Source organism: Arachis hypogaea, chromosome 20, assembly GCF_003086295.3.
Source record: "Arachis hypogaea cultivar Tifrunner chromosome 20, arahy.Tifrunner.gnm2.J5K5, whole genome shotgun sequence".
In the NCBI taxonomy this organism is placed as follows: Eukaryota; Viridiplantae; Streptophyta; class Magnoliopsida; order Fabales; family Fabaceae; genus Arachis; species Arachis hypogaea.
Genome location: NC_092055.1, coordinates 5,127,143 through 5,152,330, shown reverse-complemented (window position 1 = coordinate 5,152,330; position 25,188 = coordinate 5,127,143). Strand labels below are relative to the sequence as shown.

Sequence of the window (25,188 nt, the reverse complement as noted above, 5' to 3'; positions counted from 1 at the left end):
GTACGCACTCTTTCTGGGCCTTTCCATTTCCATGTTGCTTTCCAAATTTTGTTATTTTCACCTTGCTAGCTAGTTAGGCTCTTGTATGCAGTTGCAATAGAAAAAACTCCATTTGCTGTATATTTCCACCCAATAGTGTCTTTTCATTTTTGGGGTTGTGGCGGCTCTGTCTTTCTTATTTCCTCTATTAGATTCTGTGGGAGAAAAGGTTCCAAAATATTGAGCTGCCATTGATTATCTATATTTGCACAAAGCCTCCAATCGTGTACTGATCCCACTCTCTTGGAATGTCTTGTAAGATGTTTTCTCTAAGAGGTTCCTCTCTTGATAGCCAAATGTCATCGTAGAATCGAATTGTTTTACCATCACCTACGATCCACTTACAGTGCTGCTTCATTCTAGCCCAGGCTCTCTGCAGTTCCCTCCAAAAAGGAGAGCTTTTATTACTGCTGTTTATATTCTCCAGCCCATCCAACATTCCCTGCTTATCGTGAGTAACCACTTGTGTCCATAGAGTTTCCTGTTCCGTGAACAGTCTCCATAGAATTTTCATAATAAATGCTTCATTCATCTCATGTAGCTTTCTAAAACTCAGCCCTCCTTGTTGTTTTGGTTGGCACAGCGTCTCCCACCCGATGTGATGAAATTTTTTTGAGATTGATTATCCCCCCAAACGAAACATCGAATTGCTTTCTCTATTTCCCTACAAATTGCTTTTGGGATTCTGGTGTGTTGCATGTCATAGTATGCTAAAGGGTTCAGCACCGCCTTTGCAAGTGTTACTCTCCCCGCTAAAGATAGACATTGTCTTTTCCATCCCTTTAACTTGTTATGCACTCGTTGTAGTACATGTTTAAACTTCTCCTTCCCTTTTCATTGATTAGTAATCATTGCTCCAAGATACTTGCCCAAGCTTTGATTTTGTTGGAACTGACAGATTCCCATTATGGTCTCTCTCCTCTTCCTTCACATTATTAGAGAAAGTTATAGCTGTTTTGGAAATACTGACTTTCAAACTAGACACCTCACAAAAATCCTTCATCACATCTGTAATAGCAGCAATTTGCTCCACGGTTGCTTCTGCAAACACTAAGAGATCGTCCGCAAAGAGGAGGTGGGAGATTTTCGGTCCCCTTCTTCCAACTGTGATTGGCTTCCAGTTATTAGATTCCACCTACTCTTCTATCATATGGAATAATTTATCCATCACAATTACAAAAAGATAAGGTGACAGAGGGTCACCTTGTGGGGCTAAAAACCTCTGTTTTTCCTCCATTCCACAACAAAATGTATTATACGTGTTACGGATCCGGCTCACGGATCCATGACCCGGGATAAATTCAAACCTGGCAACCCGGGTCCGGACCATCAAAACCCTCTAGAAGGCCAGAAACCGGCCCTACTAGAGCCCCCAACCAACTTTCAAATTCAAAAGTCTATCTTATCTTACTCAGATAAGATAAGATAAGATAACTATCACCACCTATAAAATAAGAGGACCCAGGTCCCCCAGGTATTCATTCATCCCACACATCTTATACCTCTCAGATCCATTCTGACTTGAGCGTCGGAGTGTCTTTGCAGGTACCTCCCCCCATTGCTCCAGTCAAGCGATCCGGCATCTGCCTCAACCCACAGGTTCTCAATCTATCTCTCAACCCGTACCAGAGACATCTTGTACATTGGCGCCGTCTGTGGGGAACTTGCGCCAATCGAGTCGGAATGGGGGACATACCGAACGAGAATTCCCTAAGCCAAGACGACTCTCGAACGAGGAACCCAACCCCCGAACACCAAGAGGTCACGAACCACGGAAGGATAGCGAGCACCATCCACCACGCCACTCCAATACAAAATAAAGAAAATGAACACGTCGCCACAGAACCACGGCACCCCGAAAACACCGGGGAAAAAGTGGCACAAATAATCCAAGATCTCTGCCTCTGAGTCCAGGAACTCGAAGGAAGAATAGCCACCGGGGAAAGGCGCAACGCCGAAAATGGAAGCCACGCAACCTCGAGGTCAAAATCTCGTCGCGGTCGATCACCAACTCGACTACCCAACGGGAGAGACAATCATAGCACCTCGTGCGGCCCCAGACGTGAAAAATCACCAGAACGACGACAGAGTATGAGGTACAACCGCAGCGCTTCCCGGGATCTAAGTCATCAACATGACTCGAACGAAGATCGGCGACACCGAGAAACCAAGCGCACAAGAAACAAACACACGATAATGGGAGCCACTCCCTTCACGGAAAGGATCTTAAAAGCAAAACTCCCTAAAGGATTTGACAAACCCACAGACATGAAGTATGACGGAACCAACGACCCCAAGGAGCACCTAACGGCCTTCGAGGCCAGGATGAACCTAGAGGGTGCAGCAGACCCAGTCCGATGCAGAGCTTTCCCGGTAACCCTAGCCGGGCTAGCAATCAAATGGTTCAACGCCCTCCCTAATGGATCCATAACCAGTTTCCACGATATTTCGTGAAAGTTCATGGCCCAATTTACAACCAGAATCACCAAGGCTAAACACCCCATCAATCTGCTAGGGGTCACACAGAAACAAGACGAATCCACGCGAAAATACCTCGACCGCTTCAACGAATTCGTCGCAAGCCTCTGTTTAACCAACGGGCTCATGAACGAGGATTTCCGCAAACACCTTACCACCAAACCAGTATGGACCATGCACGAGATCCACAACATTGCCAGAGATTACATAAACGACGAGGAAGTCAGCCAGGTCGTCGCCGCTAACAAAACGGCAACACGACAGCGCCCAACACGGCAGTCCGACATCTCGGCATAATCCAATATCCAGAGAAAATCAGAGGGACCAGCCCAAACAAACAAGCACAAACCGACCACCCAGGATCGGCAAATTCTCTAATTATACACCCCTAACAGCCCCAATTACCAAAATATACCACCAGGTAGCAGATCGGGGTATCATCCCAAAAGCCCGACAACTCAAAGAAAGAACGGGCGGCAACAAAACCCTTTGTTGCGACTACCACCGAGGTTATGGGCACAGGACACAAGACTGTTTTGACCTTAAAGACGCCCTCGAACAAGCCATAAGAGACGTCAAGCTCCCAGAGTTTGCCAAAATCATCAGAGAACCAAAATACGCGGAAAGAGACAGGTCGCCAGAGAGAGAAGACGCAACCCGAGAATGCAAAAACAACCCCCCAGGGAAAGTTCAGAAGATGACCCAACCATAATAGTAAACGTTATCACAGGCAAAGACATGTCAGGCAAGTCAAAATCAACACTAAAAAAGGACATCAAAGTCCTGGCCGTCAGAGACCAAGCTCCAACTACCACTACCGACAAAACAATAACTTTCCTACCCGAGGACGCACCTTTCGTCATCTCGGCAAGAATCGGAACGGGACTAGTCCGAAGAATACTGGTGGACATCGGCGCAAACTCCAACATCCTCTTCCGAGGAGCCTTCGACAAGCTCAGGCTCCGCAACGAAAATCTCCAAACATACCGCAACGGCGTCACGGGACTCGAAGACAACTTTCTCAAACCGGACGGTTCCATCACCCTACCCCTCACCATAGGGACATGCAACCAAAGGAAGACAATTCTATCTGAATTCGTGGTCCTAAAAGACTCCACCGCCTACAACGTCATCCTCAGAAGAAAAATGATCAATGACTTCTCTGCCATCATCTTTACCAAATACCTCCTTATAAAATTCATAACGGAAGACGGCTCCATCGGGACTATCCACGGAGATCGGGAAGTCGCAGCAGAATGTGGCAACACCAGCCTAGCTTTGCGGAAAAAGTCTCGCGACGCAGCTGGGATATTCCTAGCCGACCTGGACACCCGATAAGATGGCCAACCCAGGCCAGAACCAGAAGGCGACATGGAAAAACTACAGGTAGGGAAAACCAAAGACGAATACACCTTTATCAACAGGAACCTCCCATACGACCTTAAAGAAGACCTTTCCCAATTTTTGAAACAAAACAGAGACTTGTTCGCTTTCACACCAGCCGACATGCCCGGGATAGACCCCGGCTTAATGTTCCACCGGCTAGCCGTAGATCCCAAAGCCAAACCCGTGGCACAAAGGAGACGAAAAATGTCGTCAGACCGAGCAGCCAAGGTCAAAAGACAAGTAAAAGCCCTACTCAAAGCAAACTTCATCAGAGAACTACCCTACATGACGTGGCTGGCAAACATTGTACTAGTAAAGAAGTCCAACGGGAAGTGGCGAATGTGCGTCGATTACACGAACCTCAACAAAGCCTGTCCAAAAGACGTCTTTCCCCTACCTAACATAGACGGACTAGTAGATGCCGCGTCTGGCCACCGATACCTCAGCTTCATGGACGCATACTCCGCCTATAATCAAATACCCATGCACCGACCCGATGAGGAAAAAACAGCATTCATCACCCCCGACGGGACGTACTGCTACACAGTCATGCCTTTCGACCTGAAGAACGCCGGAGCCACCTACCAAAGACTTGTCAATAAGATATTCCAGAATCTATCCGGGACCAAGTTAGAAGTCTACATAGACGACATGCTCGCCAAAACCGAATCAGGTGAGCAACTCATCAGCGACCTTAGGCTCATAATGAACACCCTACGAGAGCATCGAATGCGACTCAACTCGACAAAATGCGCCTTCGGAATGGAGGCAGGAAAGTTCCTCGGCTTCATGATCACGCAACGCGGAGTCGAAGCTAACCCAGAGAAATGTCATGCCATCCTCGATATGACAAACCCAAAAAACCTTAACGACATCCAAAAGCTCACCGGCCGGCTCACTGCGTTATCCCATTTTCTCGGAGCATCAGCACAAAAAGCAATCCCCTTCTTCAAACTGATGAAGAAAGGAGCCCCATTCAAATGGGAAGCAAAATGCGAGGAAGCATTCCAGCACTTCAAAAGAGTCCTAGCGGAACCACCAGTACTCGTCAAATCCCAAACAGGGGAGACCCTTTACCTATACCTCTCCATAACGGAAAAGGCACTCGCAGCAGCACTCATCCGCGAAAACGAGATAAAAGAACAAAAACTCATATACTTCATAAGCAAAGTCCTACAAGACACAGAAACTCGCTACTCACGCCCAGAAAAGTTAGCTTTCGCGCTCCTCACGGCCTCCTGGTGCTTACGACAATATTTTCAGGCCCACCCCATGACAGTCCGGACCGACCAAGCGGTCAAACAGGTACTACAAAAACCCGACCTAGCAGGAAGAATGCTAGCATGGTCCATCGAGCTGTCTCAGTTCCAAATCAAGTTTGAACCCGAAGCGCAATTAAAGCACAAGCCATGGCTGATTTCATCGCCGAGATGACACCGGGAAACCCCACTCTCGAGTCATGGAAGCTGCACGTCGACGGCTCATCAAACGTCACCTCCGGAGGTGCCGGAGTTATACTCGAAAGCCAAAATGGGATCGTAATCGAACAGTCAGTACGATACGAGTTCCCAGTTTCAAACAATCAAGATGAATATGAGGCCCTCCTGGAAGGCCTAGCCCTAGCTAAGGAAGTCGGAGCAAAGGTCCTAGAAGTAAATACCGATTCCCAGGTAGGCAGTTCCCAGATTAACGGAGACTACCAAACGCGAGATCCCCTACTCCAACAATACCTTGCCAAGGTAAACGAACTAAAAGAAGAATTCAATCACGTGACCATACAACACATTCCTCGAGAACGAAATGCCAGGGCAGACCTCCTTTCCAAGCTAGCCAGCACCAAACCAGGACACGGCAACAAGTCGCTAATTCAGGAAGTCGTTAAGTCACCATCCATATCGACCACGACTAACACCTGTCTAACACACTCCAGCCAAGGATGATGGACCCACCCTATCCTACAATACCTCCTCAACGGAACACTGCTAGAAGACCCCAAGGAGGGAAAACGGACAAAAAGAGAAGCTGCCAATTACACGGTCATCGTCAGACAACTATACAAACGCAGAGTCTCGCAACCCCTTCTCATATACGTCGAGCCCGGGGACACGGAATACATACTCCGCGAAGTCCATGAAGGCTGTTGTGGCCACCACATCGGGGGTAAAACCCTGGCCCAGAAAGTCATCAGGGCTGGATACTTCTGGTCCACGGTCATCCGGGATTCCATGCAGCTGGTAAAGAATTGCGACAAATGCCAAAAGCACGCCAATATCCACCAAGCCGCCCCACACCAACTCAGCATTATATCGGCAGAACGGCCATTCGGTACCTGAGGAATCGACCTCGTCAAGCTCTTTCCTACGGCGCCCGGTCAACTCCGGTATCTCATCGTCGCCATAGATTATTACATTAAATGGATCGAGGCCGAACCCCTGGCCTCCATCACAGCAACCCAATGCCGAAAATTCCTCTAGCGACAGATCATAACCCGGTTCGAAATCCCCGAGATCGTCATCTCGGACAACGGAACCCAATTCATCGATAGGAAATTCAGAGAATTCCTAGAAGGGCTACATGTATCCCACCGTTTCAGTTCGGTAGAACACCCCCAAACAAACGGGCAGGTGGAATCCGCAAACAAAATAATCGTCAAAGGGCTCAAAAAGCGGCTTGACAAGGCCAAGGGACTATAGGCCAACGAACTCAGATCAGTCCTATGGTTATATCGAACAACCCCTCAGACAACCACCGGGGAAACCCCTTTCTGTTTAACATACGGCGTAGAGGCCGTCATCCCAGTGGAGATAGGAGACCCAAGCCCAAGGAGAACGGTCGGGGGTAACGACGAAGATGCAGAACGAGACCTCATCGATGAAGAAAGAAGCATAGCCCATATCAGAGAGCTAGCCCTAAAACAAAGAATCAGCCTAAGGTACAACCACAGCGTCATCCGACGAGAATTTGTACCCAACGACCTCGTTCTACGACGAAACGACATTGGGACCCCGACCCTAGGGGAAGGAAAACTCACCCCCAACTGGGAAGGGCCATACAGAATCAAAGCCACAATCGGAAAGGGAGCATAGAAGCTTGAACGACTTAACGGTGACGAAATCCCCAGGACATGGAACGCCGCCAACTTACGACGCTACTACACATAGACTGACCTACCTAGGTCACCCCTCGTTTTTCTTCTAGAATTTTATTATTCGTTTCCCTTCTTTACTACATTTGTTTTCCCCTTTTAAAATTCAAAGTATTAATCACGGGTACTCTTTCCCGCCATAAACGGAGGATTTTAACGAGGCCCAATAAAATCGCATTTTATTTTTCCTTTCCCCCTCTTACCTCCCCAAGAGGAATAGAAACACGGCCACAACCCCGAGAACTGATCACCCTCGGGGCCTAAACGGATATCCAAACGCTAACGGCCTACCAAAGGTCCTAAGTCACGACGGCTCGAAAAACATGCAAAACGGCTCAAAAAACACAAAAGCCTGAACGGCCACACGGGTCATCAATGAAAAAGCGAGTCATCAAAGAAAAAGCGAGATTATAAGCGGCCACAATGGCATAAACAAAATTTCAAAACATACCAAATACACGGCCACAAGGCCAACCAAACATCCAAAATAAAACCAAGTCCAAACTAACTGGAATAACAAGATATAACAAAAACTAATCAAGGTCAACGATCTGACCATCACGGACGGTCTTGAAAGCCCCCATCATAGACACGCCCACACCTGGAGCCAACACCAAAGCCTGAGCTCTCATCGCTTCCTCGGTAGCCGCAATTGCATCCTTCGCGTCAGCCAACAACTCCGCCTTCTCCTTCTTCAGAGCGGCAACTTCATCCTTCAAGTCCTCCACCTCGCCAAGGAGCACGGCTGCCTGAGAACCCGCATTGGAAGCTCGCTGCCGCTCCACACCCAGCTGAGAGAGAAGAGAAGTCTCAACCTCGGAAAGACGGAATATCTCCGCCCTAGCTTCCTTGGAAGACTTCGCCGCCTTCTCTCTCACTACCTCGGCAGCCTCAAGCTGCTCTTTCAACTTAGCCGCATCAGCTTGGGAGAGACAGAGTTTCTTGTCCAACAAACTGACCTGAGCCATCATGGGCTCAGCCTTCCGGACAATAACAGCAGATCGAAGGAGGGCGCGATACACCGACTTAGCTTGAAAAGAAACATCGCTGTCATCAAAAAATGGCTCAGTGCCAGGCATCAAATACTGATCTATGAACCCTGAAGCATCAAAATGTCGGTCCATCACGGTAGGAACAGCACCCTCCTCCTCCAAGTTCTCGCTGCTAGGCTCCTCAGGCCTCTTTCTCTTCTGGGAGGCCTCGGCAGCCGTAACCACATTGACTTCCTCCTCAGACGAGTTCACGGGGCCAGGAGAAGCCCGAGCTCCAACCCTAACCCCAGACGAAATCACCTCCTGGGAAACAGCTCGAGAACCCGCAGCAGGATTAGAGACAGGGGTAGCTGGAGATGCTGACGACCCCTCCTCCCGATCCATCGCTGCCTTCAGCCACGCCAAAGAAGTCAAGCCACCAGTCATCTCAACTGAAAAATCAAAGAAAAACTCAAAGTTACAAAACTGGAAAACAAACATAAAAAAACAAGAGAAAGCGGCAGTCACACACCAATATACGCCTGGCAGGCCACAGGATCCCCCAAAATGTCTCAAGGATTTAACGGACGCTCCCCGAACAAATGCCAAAGGACACTAGCAATGTCCTTATCCTCTGGAGACAAATCATCATAGGTAGCATTAGTCAAAACCGACGGCCCGGCGCGAAAATTCTAATAGGTCGGAAACCGGCGCTCGCCCTCTAACGTCAACCAAAAAGGACGATGCCCTTGAACAGGGCACACCTTAAAATACTCTCTCTTGAAACCATGAAAGGAATCTTCAAACAAACTAAATATGCAGCGATGAGGCTAAGCCCGGAACGACATATACCCTTCTTATGCTTCCCCTCTTTAGTCGGAAGAGTACATAAAAAGAGAAAAAGGAAGACGGGAACAGAAACCGGAAGATCAAGATACTGACACATAAGCTCAAAAGAACGAACAGCCGCCCAACTATTCGGGTGAAGTTGGGACGGGGCCACGGAATACCGACCCAGCAGATCCTGAACAAACGGGGAAAAACAAAGTCGCATGCCGAGCCGAGTAAACATAGATTCATAAACCCACATCCAGTCCGGCACAGTGGGTGAATCAAGGTTCAGATAACAAACACGCTCATCGGCGTCCGGGAGGGCAAGCTCGTACTGCCGCTCCGCATCACCGCCACCACAAATCGCCCCCTGATCGCGAAGCCGTTGGAGATCGGCCTCCGTCATCCACGACGGAATGTCCCACACATCGCTAGTCACCCAGGTATAGCGAGCAGGGACGCCCCTGGAGGGGCTATCGGAGTACCCACACCCTCACTCCTCTGTCGATGCATACCTAAAACAGGAAGGAGCACCACCATCAGCCTACTAACCCTACGCAGAAGCAAGGAAGACAACCAAAAGCCTACTACCCACTACCAACCCAACACAGTGGTGCTCAGCCCCTTCGAAGCACGAAACGCAGAAAACAAGCCTGGAAAACGCCGAAGCTGGGAAGCAGAAACTCAACCCCAAAGAAACGTCAGAAACGCCACAGAGAGAAGGAGATTTTTTCTTTCAGAAGAGAGAACGAAAAGAAAAATGGACGAGGAAAGTAAGAAGAAAAGCCAAAACGGTTTTAAAAAAATGGCAGAAAGACGCAAATGGCCCTGAATAATAAAAAGGCACGTAAGGGCAATAAAGGAAAGACACCTAAAAACGTCCCCTCACAATAAATGCCCCCTTGGAGAAAGAAACCAATAAAGTATGCCTCGAAAAATGCAACAGGCGCATTGGACACAGAAGAACCGCGTCAGACCAAAACGGCCTGATGAATCTTCGGCATAAAAGACCGGGGCCGGCGCACCGACTTCCCCTCAAAAAGACAAAAAGAATCAAACAACTACCCGAGAGGAACTAATGGCCCCCCACGGTCGAGACTACATATCTCGGCAACAAGCCGACCTCACTCACGGTCGAGATCACACATCTCAACGACAAACCGACCTCGCTCACGGCCGAAACCATATCTCCCAGCGACAGACCGACCTCGCTCGCTCTCCCGTTGCGGGGGCAACTGTTACGGATCCGGCCCACGGATCCATGACCCGGAATAAACCCAAACCCAGCCACCCGGGTCTGGACCATCAAAACACTCTAGAAGGCCAGAAATCGGCCCTACTAGAGCCCCCAACCAACTTTCAAATTCAAAAGTCTATCTTATCTTATTCAGATAAGATAAGATAACTATCACCACCTATAAAATAAGAGGACCTAGGTTCCCCCAGGTATTCATTCATCCCGCACATCTTATACCTCTCAGATCCATTCTGACTTGAGCGTCGGAGTGTCTTTGCAGGTACCTCCCCCCATTGCTCAAGTCAAGCGATCCGGCATCCGCCTCAACCCGCAAGTTCTCAATCCATCTCTCAACCCGTACCAGAGACATCTTGTACAATACGAATGACACGCATGTCATGATAATCTCTCTCAGCTTGCTTGTCACCTCGAACTCCTCAGAACATTGGTTAAGAAAAGACCACCTCACTCTATCATAGACTTTCTCAAAGTCAAATTTGATCGCCATGAAGCCTTTTTTACCTCTCATTCTTTTCATAATATGAGTTATCTCTTTGGCTATCAATATATTATCATGAATATTTCGACCTGGAACAAAGCTGGATTGCTGTGGAGCAATTCTACTCACCAGCCTGGGTTTGATTCTGTCAACTATTATTTTAGATAGCCCTTTATAACTGACGTTACAGAGGAAAATGGGACTAAACTTGGTTATGAACTCTGGTGTGGGGGTCTTTGGGATGAGTGTAATCAGCGTGTTATTCATCTCCCTAATGCAAGCCGGATCTTTCCAACAGATATCCACCACGGAGAGAACATTAGATTTAATACAGTTCCAATTATCCTTATAAAAACTAGCCGGGAAGCCGTCCTCCCCTGGCGCTTTAAGAGAACCAATTCTAAAAAAACTCCTTTAATTTCCTCTGGGATTGGAAATGCATCCATATCTCTCCTGATCTCTTCATCTAGTGGGGGGGTACTTATTGATAACAAGCTAAACTGGCTTATTAATTTCATCTTCCTTATACAGCAACTTAAAGAAATTAATAGCATGTTGGGCAATGGTCTCCTCTTTTTCCATCCACTCCCCATTCTCATTACGCAACTTTAAGATTTTGTTCTTTCTCCTTCTTATAATGGTCTTGGTATGGTAGTACTTTGTATTGCGATCGCCTTCAATCACCCATCTCTCTTGACTTCTGTAGCCACATTAGCTCCTCCTTCTCCAAAATATTTTCAAGCTCTGTTGTGAGCTCTTTTTGCAACCTCTCAAGAAAGGGGTTGTGGCCCCTAGCTTGCGCCCTCTGAATTCCTCCTATACGATTGAGTAGCTTTTACTTTTGCTTCCCAATATGACCAAAAACATCTCTATTCCATTCCTTCAATCCTCTTGAGAGGTTTCTTAAGGCAGTACCAAGTGGTTCTTGTTTCTTCCAGGTGCTCTCTACATACCCTTTGAATTTCGGATGGAGGTTCCACATAACCTCAAAATAGAAAGGTCTCTCTTTTCGTTGTTGTGCTTGTGGTTTGAAAGTAATTAAGAGGGGGTGGTGATTAGAGTTTGTTCTCGTAAGAACATCAACTCGAGCCTCCTCAAATCTAGTTCTCCAAGCTGTATTTCCCAAGGCCCTATCAAGTCATTTGAAAACTCGCTCTAGCCCTTGCCATTGAGGTCCTCTCCACGTATATTTGGTTCCCACATAGCCAAGGTCTATGAGGCCGCAAGCATTAATCCACTCCTTAAATCTAATGCACACTCTAGAATCAGTACTCCCCCTCTTTTCTTTTCTGAAGGGCACGCTATGTCATTGAAATCTCCCACAACTAGTCACGCTTTTTGTACACCTCTTGCAAGGCAGACTACATCCTCTCTGAACTCTTTCCTTAAACTATCATGGGGGCTAGCATAACCAGCGGTAAGCAGCCAAGTCTCCCCATTGCTGATGGTAATATCTAAGTGCACAAATTGAGTTTTTGAAACTCTGACATTAACATTTATATTCGGGTCCTTCCAAAGGATCCAGATACCACCACTGAAGCCAACGGCTTCTTCTATATGAAAAAATTTAAACCCAATCCTCCTAACAACTTCCAAAGCTTTGTCACCAATACATCTAGTTTCTTGAAGTATTATGAAATCAGGTTTATATAACCTACTAAATTCTTTAATGGAGCGAGTGAAAGCCTTACTCACTGCTCCTCTACAATTCCACGAGAAAACGATCATAGAGAAAGATAGGTAGAGAAGCACACCCGGACAACTATTGTTCCAGCAGCATCTTATCCCTCTCAAGGCACATATCTTCACCATTATCTGTGTTCATTGAGTTGTTTTCAACTCGCATGTCGCTCTCATACCTTTCTTGCATGGCCATAGCTATTTCCTCTCCTGCCGATATTTTATTCCGCTCCTCTTCTTTAAATTTAAGAGCTGCTTCCACCATTATCTTTGAAGCTATATAGTGTGGGTCTGGTGGTTCTGGGTCCATGGAGTTGTGTTGATCCTCCTCCATAACAGCTGTCTCGGGAATGACCATGTCATCCCCAATATCTTGTGTATTTTCAATTTGAGTTTCTGGGATTTGGGATAAAAGGTTTTGTGATGTATCCATATTGTTTGGATCGCCTAAGGTGATAGATTGTGTAGCAGAATTATGAGCTGGGTTTGGTTTGCTGGGTGTTTTTCTTGTGAGTTCTTTTTGGGTTTCTGTGGTGTTCTTTGTTGGGTTGGCTGGTGTTGGGGTCTTTATATTAGTAGGATTTTTTGGGCTTTTGGGTTTTTCTGTTTGGTTTCTTTTTTGTTGGGCTGAAACAATTGCTTGGTCTAAAATGTTAATTGATGAGCTCATGTTGGGTGCCTTGTGTGTATTAGTGGGGTTGCTTGTAGAAACGATACTAGGCTCTTGAATCTTCTGGTTTGTCTTTTCTGGTGGAATATCCTTAATTGCCAAATGATTGGCTGCCTCCTCATTTGTCTCCTCTGCAAAGAACACTGCGAACCTCGTACCACGCACGTTCCTACTATTTTGTTTTTGTCCACCATCATTTGTTCCTTTCATTCCATTACCCCCTGCAGCATCTCCTATCTTTGTCCTCCTGCCACGTGGTTGGCGATTCACAACCATCCATGGTCCAAATTGCTCCTGTAAAATATCAGTTTCCAGCCCCCTCATTTTCTGTAATTACTTCTTTACCCTTCTGGGCTCTCTTCTGCTGTTCTACATCCTCATCCTCTCTTCCTTGACTGTCTTCTTTCCCTGTTGTCGCCGGCTTATCTTGCTCCTCTCCGGTCACTACATTCATTGGACATCTTGCTTTTTCATGGCCTACCATACCGCAAGTAAAGCATATATCATATAACCCCTCATATTCCACCAAATACCTCACACCATTGATGGAATATTGAGATATGAGTGGTGTTGTCAAGTCGAGCTCCACACACAGCCTAGCAAATTTACCTCTGCACTTTTCGGCTGTGTTGGAATCCACCTTGAGAGTTCTTCCCACAATATTACCTATCCTCTCTAGCATCTCTTTGTCATAGTACTCAATGGCCAGACCTGGTAACCTCACCCACGCTGCCACTGTATCAATTGTTGCCTCCATTGGATTGAAATTCGGCTTCCAAAATTTGATTGATAAATAATGGTCAAAGATCCTCCACGGTCCCTCTGTCAGTGCATAGTCAAGGTCCTCTTGTGAGAAGAACTTTACAATGAAGAACTCGTTGCCAATGTCGATCACCTCAATACTTCCCTGCTTCCCCCACATACTCTCTAACCTGCGGGTGAGGACTGGTAATGATATTTTCCTGCCCATCAACTTCACAATCAGCGTATTCCACCACAGATGTCTAAGGTTCTTCATGGCCGCTTCATTCAAAACAAAGTTGAAGATCCCATTGACCTTTTCCACCCTTATCTTTGGAATGTTCCTGTTTTGTGGTTGTGATTCTTTTTTTTTTTTTATCTCTTTTATCCTCCTCCATCATATTCTCCTGATTTCTTGCCAGGTTTGCAGCTCCACCGTTAGATTCCGTTGTTACTAGAGTTCTACCTCCTTTTACCATCTCACTGAAGGACCTTCTAGCTTCACCTCCAGCTTGTCCTCCTATCCCTTCTTCAACCATCCATTCTTCCTCCCTTGCTTTGAGAATAGACTCTCCCGTAAAGCATTGGTCTTCACCTACCTTCCTCACTTTTCTGGCTGCTCTCGTATTATCTTCTCCAGGAGCTCTGGGTGGTTCATGTGAGCGAAAGTGTTCTCCTCGGACAAAACCACTCCTCATAGTAGTGGTTCAGAATCAGCAAAAACGATGGAAGAAAACCTTTACAAAGGGTTTTCGGTGGTGTGTTCTATTTGGTTGATTTCTTATTTATTATTTCCTATTCCATCTCCATTGAAGTTTTAGTTCTACCAATTCAATGATTGGTTTGGTTTTGGTAACCTTAAGTTTTTGTTTTTAGCTATGTGACAAGGGTTGTTCCAAATAATACAGGGCTTGGGGCTCAACACCGAATCCGCTTCCTTGACATGTAAATTATTTTAAGGCCCATTAAATAACTGAAGAGTCTATTCGGTCCATTGTATCCCAAATATGGGAGCCCAAAGAAGAAAGCAAAAGGTATTGTTTTGTTGAGATTGTTTTTGCAAATCATTGAGAGCAACTTTATGCCGCATTTCGTGTTCACGTGTTACCATCATTTTAATACTTTTGAGTTTCAGCGTGCGTTTTAACACTCAATGGTAATGTTTATGTCTTAGCAATCTCATCAAGTGCAATTTTAATACTTTCCATTCATTCTTGATGGAACCACATTTTGCCCTTCAAATCTAAGACCTATTTACATTGCTACTAATTATGGAGATAAAAATGGTTTGGTGTAACAACACTCTCTCAACAACTTTCTCTCCTCATACTTGCCTCAGTGTTGGAACTCGAACAATGCTGATGAGAAGGCCATAAAATCTGCTCCGGTCGACATGGCGCCGGCGCCGGATGAGCTATAAACCTAGGAATCTCGTCCCCCGGCATCATAACTGAAACCCAACTAGCATATAAACTCATCTGCAAATGCATTGGTGAATTCATCAACATTTTGTTAAGTAAGAAAATTTAAGACACTAAATGTCTCTAATTGGTATGGTAAAAAAAAAATAGCCAGAACTTGTCTTATTTAGCATTCATTAATTATCGCAACAATTAATGAATGCTAAATAAGACAACTTATAACTGTTTTTTGTTGATTTTCTTTGGTTACCAAATATTTTCAAAATTGCAAATAGAATATGGTAAAGCGAAAGTTGCCATATCATTATTGCTTAATTTTCAACGGAATAATCAAAATTCATAAAATTTACAAATTAAGAAACATAATCCATTGACTTGTCGGCAAGGAGAGGTACAAAGCAATTAATTTTCCATTACCGAATATAGACTCACCAAGATTTCAACATTGTCAGACACAACAATAACACATGTACGGATTTAAAGATGCAAGCAACCACTTACGACAACAACCAAATTAAATTATTAATTACAATTAGCCAGAGTGATCAACAGCCTATAAACATATAAATAATTTTTCCTAAACATATAAATGAAGCACTAATCAATCTTCTAAAATAATAATCAATTAATCATCATTAACAAACCAAGGCCCAGAGGGTAGTGATACATCCCATCAATCATAAAAAAAAAAAAGAAGTGGTTAAAATTAAAAAAATAATATAAGATTCTTATCTTACGTAGAATCTTATCCGAGTGGACATCACTTCTGGACGAAATTGAAAAAAAAAATGGAAACTAAAAAAGACATTCAACAAACACAACAAAATGACAATGTTCCTGCTACATTTTTCTATTCATCTTTTCTTTCAATTTATGGACATATGTGTTAGATAAGGCGCAAACATCATCCAACATCGTATCATATATTTGACTTTACACATCAATATATGACTCATGACATTAAATATGCTCACCAAGAAATAACCATGCCGGTGAGACATGGATCAAATAAAAAGCATAATATAATTTAGAAGAAAGGATAATTTGATTCTTGACTTTTTGGTCGGTGGACATTTAAATCCTGAGGATTTAAAAATATATTTAAGTCACTGACTTTTTTAAAATCTGGACACATCGATCTTGAGTAAATTTTAAAATTCTCTCATGTGTGCATTTGTATCAATCAGGTGAGTACAACAGGAGTCACGTTTAATTTTTTCCGTTGGATCTGACAGACCCAAATGAACATGAGGGATCGATATGTCAATGTTTTGAAAAGATTAGGGACTTAAATATATTTTCAAATTTTCGAGGATTTAAATGTCCACTGATTAAAAGGTTAAGGACCTATTTGTCATTTTCTCTGTAATTAAATACTAGTTGTCTTTTAGAGTTAAATAAATAAATAAATAAAAGAATGCTTAATTATGTATATTACATGTTAAGATCACCTTTAATAATTTTGTAGTTATCATGCAAAAACTTTGTTTTACGTCATAGACACTACAACACTGAAACCACGATATAGAGGAGTGAGTGAGATCACATGGTATTGCAATTTAGTTATTCTCAAATCACAATTATATATTGCATTATTGCTACCCTTAATCCAATTTCCCAATGGGTTGTGACATTAATGATAACCCCCAAAAGAAACAATATTAACTGGTAACTTTAATTAAAGTGAAATTAAAATTTTAATTTCCTCACATGGTCTCATTGCCTAAGCCCCTTAGTGGCATCATTAGTATAAACACAAAAAGAAGAATCAGTGTCAGAAGCCTAAGTGCTGAAGCATGTTCTCTACTAATACCTTATCCATTGTTCATGATCTGAATTCAAAACTAAAGAAAGAAAAAGAACAAAATTATTAAACTATTTATATTATTATTATTATTTGTTTTGTTAGTGAGCTTTTGCTTTCAAAGGGTGATTGGCCAATAGTAGAAGAGAACCATTAATTTTGTTAAAGTTGAGAGAAACAACTCTAAACACAAGGTCCCATCAGGGGCTGTGCCCTCTTTCCCTCCTGAGAGCATAGGGTTTGATGAAATATATACACATAGGTGGGCCTACTGTGTTCCTCCAAAGAAGTGGCACAAGGTGGACTACACAATTCTTGCATCACACTTACTTATCATAAGATTTACTATATTAATTATTATTTAAAAAAAAAATCTACCAAGAAGTGAACATGTGGAGTGGAACAAAAACTAAGCATATGGGGTTGGTTACTTAGTTACCTTGGGAACTAGTAGCTAGAAAGATGGAAATTAGTAATTTTATTTGAGACTCTTAAATTTGATCAACTTAATAAATATGTTGTTCTCTCTGCTATATGCAATTTTAAAAAATTATAAGAAAATAAAATTACATTTTTACTAATAGTTACAATAACTTTAGTTTAGTGATGAGTGTTGAGTATAGTGACTATTAATTAATCAAACACGGGCTATGCATTGGTGTCATTAAAATTTGAAATTGATGGAGCAGATTAGCATCAAAGACAATGTGGGTCTCAATTCCAACACAAAGCTAAGGTGGATAAACAAATATGAAGAAAGACTCGTGGCTAGGGAACGACAGGGACCTATGAATGATTCAGCAGAACACTTCTTTGGAGGACCATGTATATATATATAAATATCAGTAAACTGTAGACAAAACAGTTCACTCATAATTAAGGGTATTTGATAGAACGTGTAGATAGATCCATTAGGAATTAAATGAAACAATTTGGTGGGTTATCATCTTATCATATACCTTTTATGTATATCTTCAGATTTTGTATTATATTATATATTATATCCAGTAAAACAAAAATTTAGCTTCTGAGAAGCTAAATTCAAAGTTATTACTTTTTTTTTTTCCTATTGAAACAAAAATTGGGGTTTAATCACAATGATGAATAAGTACACTTCACATAAATGAATAAATGGGTGCTAATAAGCAACAATCTTTTTAGTGTTAAACTAATAAGAAGAATCTCTGGAACAAAGAACATTATGTTTGAGGAAAATGAGAAGAAAAAGAAACACAAAATTTCCTCAAAAAGTGATTATTTGGGATGTTGAACAGTGAGGGAGATGATGAATGCACACAGTACACAAACTTTCTGAATTGGAAAAGGGTGAGAAATTCATTAGAAGAAAGGAAAAACAGAACCCAAAAAAAAAAAAGGTAATTTTCACCAACAAGTAGTACCCAAGATCTAATATTCCAAATTCCAAATAGTGAGGGGATGCAGAAGCAGAAACAGAAAGCAAGAAACAATTTTGGAAAATAATGTTATTAGATGGAAAAAAAAAAGTGTTTAACATAAAAAGAAAAGAAAACTTGGTCAACATAAGCTTTTTGTTTTGTCAGATAAATAATGATAAGTTAAGCAGAAGCAGCAACAGTGAAAGAAATGCATTAAGAAGGTGAAGGAAAGCTAATAAAGACTTACTTTTGGTGATGGATGAGTGAGCTTGGAGTTGAATCCAAGGTGAGGGCGGTTGTGGGAGGGGGTGGCAGTGGAGGAGGAGGAGGAGGAAGGAGAAGAAGAGGAGGAGGGTCTGAGGAACCTCTCAAAGATGGCCATGAGCAAGAACATGGAGATGAGAATGGCAGTGGCAACAAAACCAAATGAAACTGCATTAACAGAGCTGTCAAAGTTGGACCAATGTTGAGGAAGATCTTCATCAACCATCTTGTGCACCTTCACTGCTACTGGTGCCCCAATGGGTGCCCATCCTTCACCACCATTTTTGCTATATCCTCTCACCATTCTTAGAAGCAAGATTGCAGAGAGAGAGAGAGAGAGAGAGAGAGAGAGAGAGAGGTGTTAAAGCCTTGGAATTTGGATATAAGGCTTGTCATTTCTATTCCTTTGCCTTATATCAATGTCTAATGAAATATAATTATATGAACACTAGAATATAAAATTGGGAAAATAAAATAAGTGTTGTAAAATGAAATGAAAACCAAATATTGATGATGGATTATTGTTGTTAATGGTAAAAGACAAAAACAGTGATTTTTGAGCTTCGAGTCATTGACGTTTTGCATGTGTATCTGTTGACAATTTACATTAAAAGGGGCACTCTACTATACAGATTGAAGTGGTATAGAGAGAGAAAATAAATTCCTTTTATAGTTATTTTTTATTATTTTATTGTTATTTAAAGTGTAGATCCTACCATTTTCAATCTCTCTTTCATCCCATAAAAAGAAATATCTGTAAACTTACATCTTTACCGTATAATTCACCTAAAAATAATTCTCTTCCTAAAAACATGTGATGGACAAAATCCAGTTTTACCCAAATTTGAGTCTTCATGCATTTTGTCGGATGCACATTCTTCCTACTTAGCATGGAATCAGAACTCAGATTTTGTAATTTTTAACTCATTTGGGTTAAATTCAGATATCAAAAACATTCAATATTTTCACACTTTTCCAACACACATATACTTTATATCTGAATTTTCACACAGATGTTACTAATTTGAGTTTCAAAATTCAAATAACTTGGAATATCATGTTCCCTAAATTTTCGCCCTATTAGCATAAATGCATAATGTGATGTTCCCTAAGCAATTGCTTTTTATAGTGATTTTGACGTTTTTTTTCTTTTGTTTATTAGTAGCATAACAAACTTTTATTCATGTCTATTCCCTTTATGATTGACTGAAATTTGCATGCAAGAGATGCCCACAAAATGCATCTATTCAAGTTTTCAATTATTCAAACTTTGTGTCTAATCAGGGTTATATTACGTTGGACAAACTTTGATAGAACTTTTTGGCTAATTTCTCAATCGTATCCAACACATAATATTACTTACATCTTTCATTATTTATCCGAAAGGGGCAGACAGCATCTTATATATATCTTTGGGCTTAATTAATCAATCCCAATAACATATAAAGTTGAATTTAATTACTAATCGTTTCATCTAAATAAATGGAGATTATGATTATAAGTAGTAACAGGTTTTGTCTTGTGATTATTACAATTTTTACTTCCATTCTACTGAAGTCTATAAATATCGATCCCTCACTGGAGTTATGTAAAAGATGTCTCTGGTACGGGTTGAGAGATGGATTGACAACTTGCGGGTCGAGACGGATGCCAGATTATTTGACTGGAGCAATGGGGGGTGGTACCTGCAAAGACACTCCGACGCTTAAATAAGAATGGATCTAAGAGGTAGAAGGTGTGGGAAATGAATGAATACCTGGAAGGACCTGAGTCCTCTATTTATAGGTGATAATGAATATCTTATCTTATCTTATTTAGCTAAGATAAGGGAGACGTTTGAATTATCTTATCTTATCTTACTTGACTAAGATAAAGAAGACGTTTAAATTCGAAAGTTGGTTAGGAGCTCTAGTAAACCAATTTCGGGCCTTCTGGAAGAGCAAAACGGGTCGGACCTGAGTAATCGAGTTCGAAGACCGTTTCGGGTATAGGATCTGTGGGCCGGATCTGTAACATACACTCAATCATCAGGCAAACACAATAAATCGAATCGAATGTGTAACATCATCCAATAATGGAAAAAAAAGATCAACCTAATTTGCCTTAAGATTTAATTAATTTGGAAAAATGAAGGGATCCGTCTAAAGAAGCAACAACTTTTTGTGAAGAAAGGGACATGTATTGCCTAGTTTGGGAAATCATTACGAATTACTTTGCAGGGTATCGTGGAACAGTACTACACTACCACATTTATCAAACAAATTGACCACAGTTTCTTGAAAAAAATAATTCTACTTTAAAATATTACAAAAGTATTATATGAAAAAGAGTATAGTGCTAGTTTTTTTCCCCTCCCAAATTACCCTAAAAAAGAGTTATATATAATAGTTTGGTTTTTTCTCTGTAGTAACTAAGTTTTTTTCCGTGGTGATAGTTGTTTTAGGATCTTGTACCTCATTATATATTCATTGTATAATGATATAAATTTAAATCTTTTTATGAATTAAATTTAACTAAGTTAAATAATAAGATTTGAAATAATATTAATTATAATTAATTTTGTTATATCAAATTAATTTAGTTGGACTTAATTAACAAAAAGATTTAGATGTGTAATACTATTTATAGTAATGTTAGGGAGACAAAAAAAAACAGTCAGAACTTGTCTTATTTAGTATTCATTAATTATCGCAACAATTAATGAATGCTAAATAAGGCAACCTATGACCGTTTTTGGCTGATTTTCTTTAATTACTAAACATTTTCGTATTTCATTAAAATCATTATTTGTTCTCTTTCATTAAAATACAATGCAAGTACAAATCTCTCTCTCTTCTCTCTCTCTCTATATATATATATATAATTATGAAACTTAAGTTATAATTAAAGTAAATAGTCAGCATAAAAAGCATAGGATCTTCCATGAGGGGTGAATATGTGAATATGAATCCAATCATAGTGAATCATGTGCTAACTTAGCGCCGTTAAGGTTACAGCTTTGGATATAAACAATGCAAACTAGTTTGGCCCAACAAGGGAAAAATATTTAAAAAAAAAAAATTAAAGAAAGAGAGAGAAAAATCGCATGCACCATTCCTTCGCCATCATCATGATTCGTATTTCAACCTCTAAGCCTCTTCCACGTGTCACAAATCCATAGCCTACCACGTATCTCAGTTTCACCAAAGGGAATAAAAGTACCAAGACGAAAAAAAAAGGTAAAAAAAAGCCTCCCATATACGTGTGTCGGCCTTTTTAAGGCCCAAACCCAACATGTGGCCCTCGGGATTGTCTCACAAGATCAACGGCTCATATGAGTTTAAGTACAAAGAGGGTCAAAGTCAGAGGTTACTATAAAAATGAAATATCACGTAATCAAAATATCATTGGATAGTGACGTGAACTGTGTAGGAATCACGCGTGCATGCCACACCCGGCAGGTGCGAAGATCTTTGTTTAACCAAATTGTGGGGCCGGGGTCTGAGCCCATGGGTCACGTGAACCATGGGCCCACATTCTCTTCTTTTCACGTTGCTGATGGTCGCACGAAAAAGGAATGGTGCGAAAAGCATCAGAATTGAGTGTTGGGCTTTTTATCTTTTTTTTGTGGTTTTATATTTGAGGTTATGTGGGCTTGAGTAGTTTGTGGTTTAGCCTACAATAGAAAATGGATGGGGCCCATTAAGGACTTGTTGTTGACCCACCTTAGGGCTTGTCTGAGATGATGAGAATCATGCAACATTATGTAAGCATCTAAAATTGTAACTATAAATAACGATAATAATATTAGGAGAGTTGAACAACACAGCAATGGCTACAAAGCTCTCTCTCACCGTCGAATTCCACAGGCTGAAAGGTCCTCCAAGCATGTCCGGTGGCTGACGTGTCAAACACGTGGACAAGAGACAGTGTAGTGACAACGTGACGATCCAGCCTGTAACCTGCGAAGAAAAACAAGGAGGTCGCAATGGGTGCCATTGTTAGGTACAAACGTTTGCTATAGGTGTGTTCCAAAGAGGAAAGGCTTTGGTTGCTTGATCCATCAACTTCATACCAAAGCTTCCCATCATACGCTTCAATCTGTCCCTTCCATGCATTCAAGCAATCTCCAGAGCTAAACAGAGTTCCATTCACTTCCACTATTTGATTCGCCGGCACGTCCAACTGCCACATCCCCGCCATCAGCTCCCACTTTTCCGTCGCCGTCTCATAAACCTCCGCCGAGCTCCGCTCTACTAAGCTAGGCATCGTCTTATCTGAATCTTCTCTTCCAGCGAATCCACCCACTATGTACACTTTTCCCTGCCACGTCACTCCCGTGCATTTGTACCTCAAAACACGCATATTGGGTAGAGCCGTCCACGTGTCGAACTCGGGGTCATACACCTCGGCAGACGAGATTCCCCTCGCACTTGCCAGCGTGGACTTCCCTCCTGCCACGTAGATCTTGTTATCGCAAACCGTGCACGCGAAGTCATACCTTGCCACGTGTAGTGGCGCACATGGGAAGAATTGGTTGGTTTTCAGATTGTAACGGTAGACCGTTGGAACAACCTGGATTCCAACGTCAAGCAAATCAGCTGACTCATCAGTGACGTGGACCCTTTCTTTGTGACAAATTTGGCCACCAATTATGTAAATTGAGTCCCCTAAGGAGACCATAGAGAAGCCCTTCAAGACTTGGCCATCCATTAGGCCCGGAATTGGCCCAACATGGCTCCATGTGTTGGTGTGTGGGTAATACAACTCAATTGAATTTGGGAGAGTCACTTCTGTGCTAGCTTCCCTTGGACAAAACACAGCAGCCACAACATAATTCGAGAGATAATTCTCCGGCGGCGGCGAAGGAAGGGATCCCATTCCAGTTTGGGTACATTAATGCAAAATCTAGAATGATATATATTTGTTTATAAAGGGGTATTAACAGATATAGTGAAATGTTACGGAGGAAACAAAGTTAGAGGTGGCATCATGTGACATGGCGCTGAAATCAAAGGATTTTCTTGTGATAAATAGTATAGAAAATAAAAATAAATGTCCTATATCCGGAGTTTCCAAAGTGTAACTAGCTAGGAAGTGATCAACAACATGTGATTAGTTTAATGTGTCTAGGTGGCGGGGATTCTGATGTTAGGACTTAGGACTAGGAATTATGATGGCTTGTCATTTGTGTCTCCCATTTTGCCAGCACCACGGCCGTGAGAGGTAACATTGTCATCATTGGAAATTAAAGTGTTTGTGCAAATATTATATTCTTAATTTCTAGCTACACTATGCCGTGTAATTTTTAGCAGTTAATCATGGTTTTGGTAATGTAAAATTAAATTTATGATTGATTACCACATTAATATAGATGATTGTCAAAGGCATGGTATGTCATTGCTCTAATTAGAAGGTTGAAAATGTAGAACCTTAAATTTGATATGAGTCAATAACTCTTAAAAGTATTTTAACATTATAATTTTGAATGAGTCAATAACTCTGTAAAATTTATTTAACTCTTGTTACGATTTTATATTTCACATATTTAATATGCTATTTCAATTTTATGTATCACTACCTTGCATAAGTATATCAAATATCTTGTGCATGCATGGGATCTTTCTAAAATTTTGGTGTCATAGGCTCTTCTTTTATTAGCCTAAAGTTGTCTTTTATTGGAGAAAAAAAAGTTATATATGCACAAAAAAAGGTAGACGTTGAACACTTGAATTGAAAGGAGGGTACGGATTTCATGTGACATGCGTTTTTGGCTGACCAGTGTGCGTAATACTTTATTTTTGTTGACCAATACGTCTGTTAACGAGGGCCATTGGATATTTTTTGTATTTTAATCTAACGACAGAGATCACCCTATTATTTATCTCTTTTATTAGTTAGTGAATATTTTTTGCTACTTTTGTGTTAGAGAAGTTACTTTACAAAATTTATTTTGTTGTTGATTATTTTGTTAGATCCAAAAACTATCCGAATTTATGTAAAAAATGTTTATAATTTTTTAAGTTAAAATTAATTACAATTAATAATTGTGTATTTCGTTAAATAAGAGACGATGGAGTTAGACCGGAAAGGAAGAAGGTGCGTCTTAGACATCATTTATCGCATAGAATAAATGCTTTGATGTTTATGTTTCCATCACTCACCATCGTGCCGTCTATGCAGTTCGAGTTGCAGAAAGTTTTCCCCGCAGAATCACGGTACAAAGTTGCATACTCTCTGAATGGTGCATCTGCCGCAATGCATGCGTGATGATGAGACGTTAGTGTCATCGCCGGAACGGGACTTAATCCCCAATGGATGACAAAGAGTGTTGTTTTCGGTAGATGTTTAGCTTTGTCGGAGAGGATTAGCAACGAAGGATGGAAGCGGCATGGAGATGGTGGGCGAGAGACTGACGAAGGAGAGGTAGAAGATATTTCGGTCAGGCGTGTCATGTTGGCACATAGTTGGGTTGGACTTGGTTGCTTCCAATACCTATCTGAAAAAAATAATTGACCTGTATAGTATTTTTTTTTTATATGGAGATGTATTTTTTTTTTCTAAAACGAATGTTGGATTCATGGGTTGGATTATTAATAATGTTGTTAAAATTAGACCAATCCTTTAGTATGGTCCTATTTACTAT

At 41.7% G+C, this 25,188-nt stretch overlaps 5 protein-coding genes across 5 annotated transcripts; 2 read left to right on the top strand and 3 right to left on the bottom strand.

Moving 5' to 3' along the window:
- The first annotated feature begins 3,255 nt into the window (after nt 1-3,255).
- On the top strand, nt 3,256-3,855 carry LOC140182910 (uncharacterized). Its single transcript, XM_072230881.1, has one exon. The coding sequence runs from the start codon at nt 3,256-3,258 to the stop codon at nt 3,853-3,855; it is 600 nt and encodes a 199-aa protein (XP_072086982.1).
- A 1,478-nt stretch (nt 3,856-5,333) lies between these two features.
- Nucleotides 5,334-5,843, top strand: LOC140182909 (uncharacterized). Its single transcript, XM_072230880.1, has one exon. The coding sequence runs from the start codon at nt 5,334-5,336 to the stop codon at nt 5,841-5,843; it is 510 nt and encodes a 169-aa protein (XP_072086981.1).
- Nucleotides 5,844-13,240: 7,397 nt separating this feature from the next.
- Nucleotides 13,241-13,954, bottom strand: LOC112785322 (uncharacterized). Its single transcript, XM_025828786.1, has one exon. It carries the CDS (start codon nt 13,952-13,954, stop codon nt 13,241-13,243), a length of 714 nt encoding a protein of 237 aa, XP_025684571.1.
- An 864-nt stretch (nt 13,955-14,818) lies between these two features.
- Nucleotides 14,819-19,123, bottom strand: LOC112785296 (uncharacterized). The gene is made up of 2 exons (XM_025828757.3): nt 18,547-19,123; nt 14,819-15,155 (listed from the first exon to the last, which is right to left on the bottom strand). Exons 1-2 carry the CDS (start codon nt 18,865-18,867, stop codon nt 14,985-14,987), a joined length of 492 nt encoding a protein of 163 aa, XP_025684542.1. The 5' UTR covers nt 18,868-19,123; the 3' UTR covers nt 14,819-14,984.
- Nucleotides 19,124-21,457: 2,334 nt separating this feature from the next.
- On the bottom strand, nt 21,458-23,592 carry LOC112784110 (F-box/kelch-repeat protein At1g16250-like). The gene has a single exon (XM_025827229.3). The coding sequence runs from the start codon at nt 23,421-23,423 to the stop codon at nt 22,350-22,352; it is 1,074 nt and encodes a 357-aa protein (XP_025683014.1). The 5' UTR covers nt 23,424-23,592; the 3' UTR covers nt 21,458-22,349.
- Nucleotides 23,593-25,188: the final 1,596 nt, after the last annotated feature.

What these genes read in the sequence shown, in the direction of transcription:
- LOC140182910 (XM_072230881.1), top strand. Translation starts at nt 3,256, where the DNA reads ATGTCAGGCAAGTCAAAATCAACACTAAAAAAGGACATCAAAGTCCTG.
- LOC140182909 (XM_072230880.1), top strand. Translation starts at nt 5,334, where the DNA reads ATGACACCGGGAAACCCCACTCTCGAGTCATGGAAGCTGCACGTCGAC.
- LOC112785322 (XM_025828786.1), bottom strand. Translation starts at nt 13,954, where the DNA reads ATGAAGAACCTTAGACATCTGTGGTGGAATACGCTGATTGTGAAGTTG.
- LOC112785296 (XM_025828757.3), bottom strand. Translation starts at nt 18,867, where the DNA reads ATGGTGAGAGGATATAGCAAAAATGGTGGTGAAGGATGGGCACCCATT. An exon ending in TCACTCATCCATCACCAAAA is followed by an intron (nt 15,156 to 18,546) that starts GTAAGTCTTTAT and finishes ATGCATTTGCAG; the next exon opens with ATGAGTTTATATGCTAGTTG.
- LOC112784110 (XM_025827229.3), bottom strand. Translation starts at nt 23,423, where the DNA reads ATGGGATCCCTTCCTTCGCCGCCGCCGGAGAATTATCTCTCGAATTAT.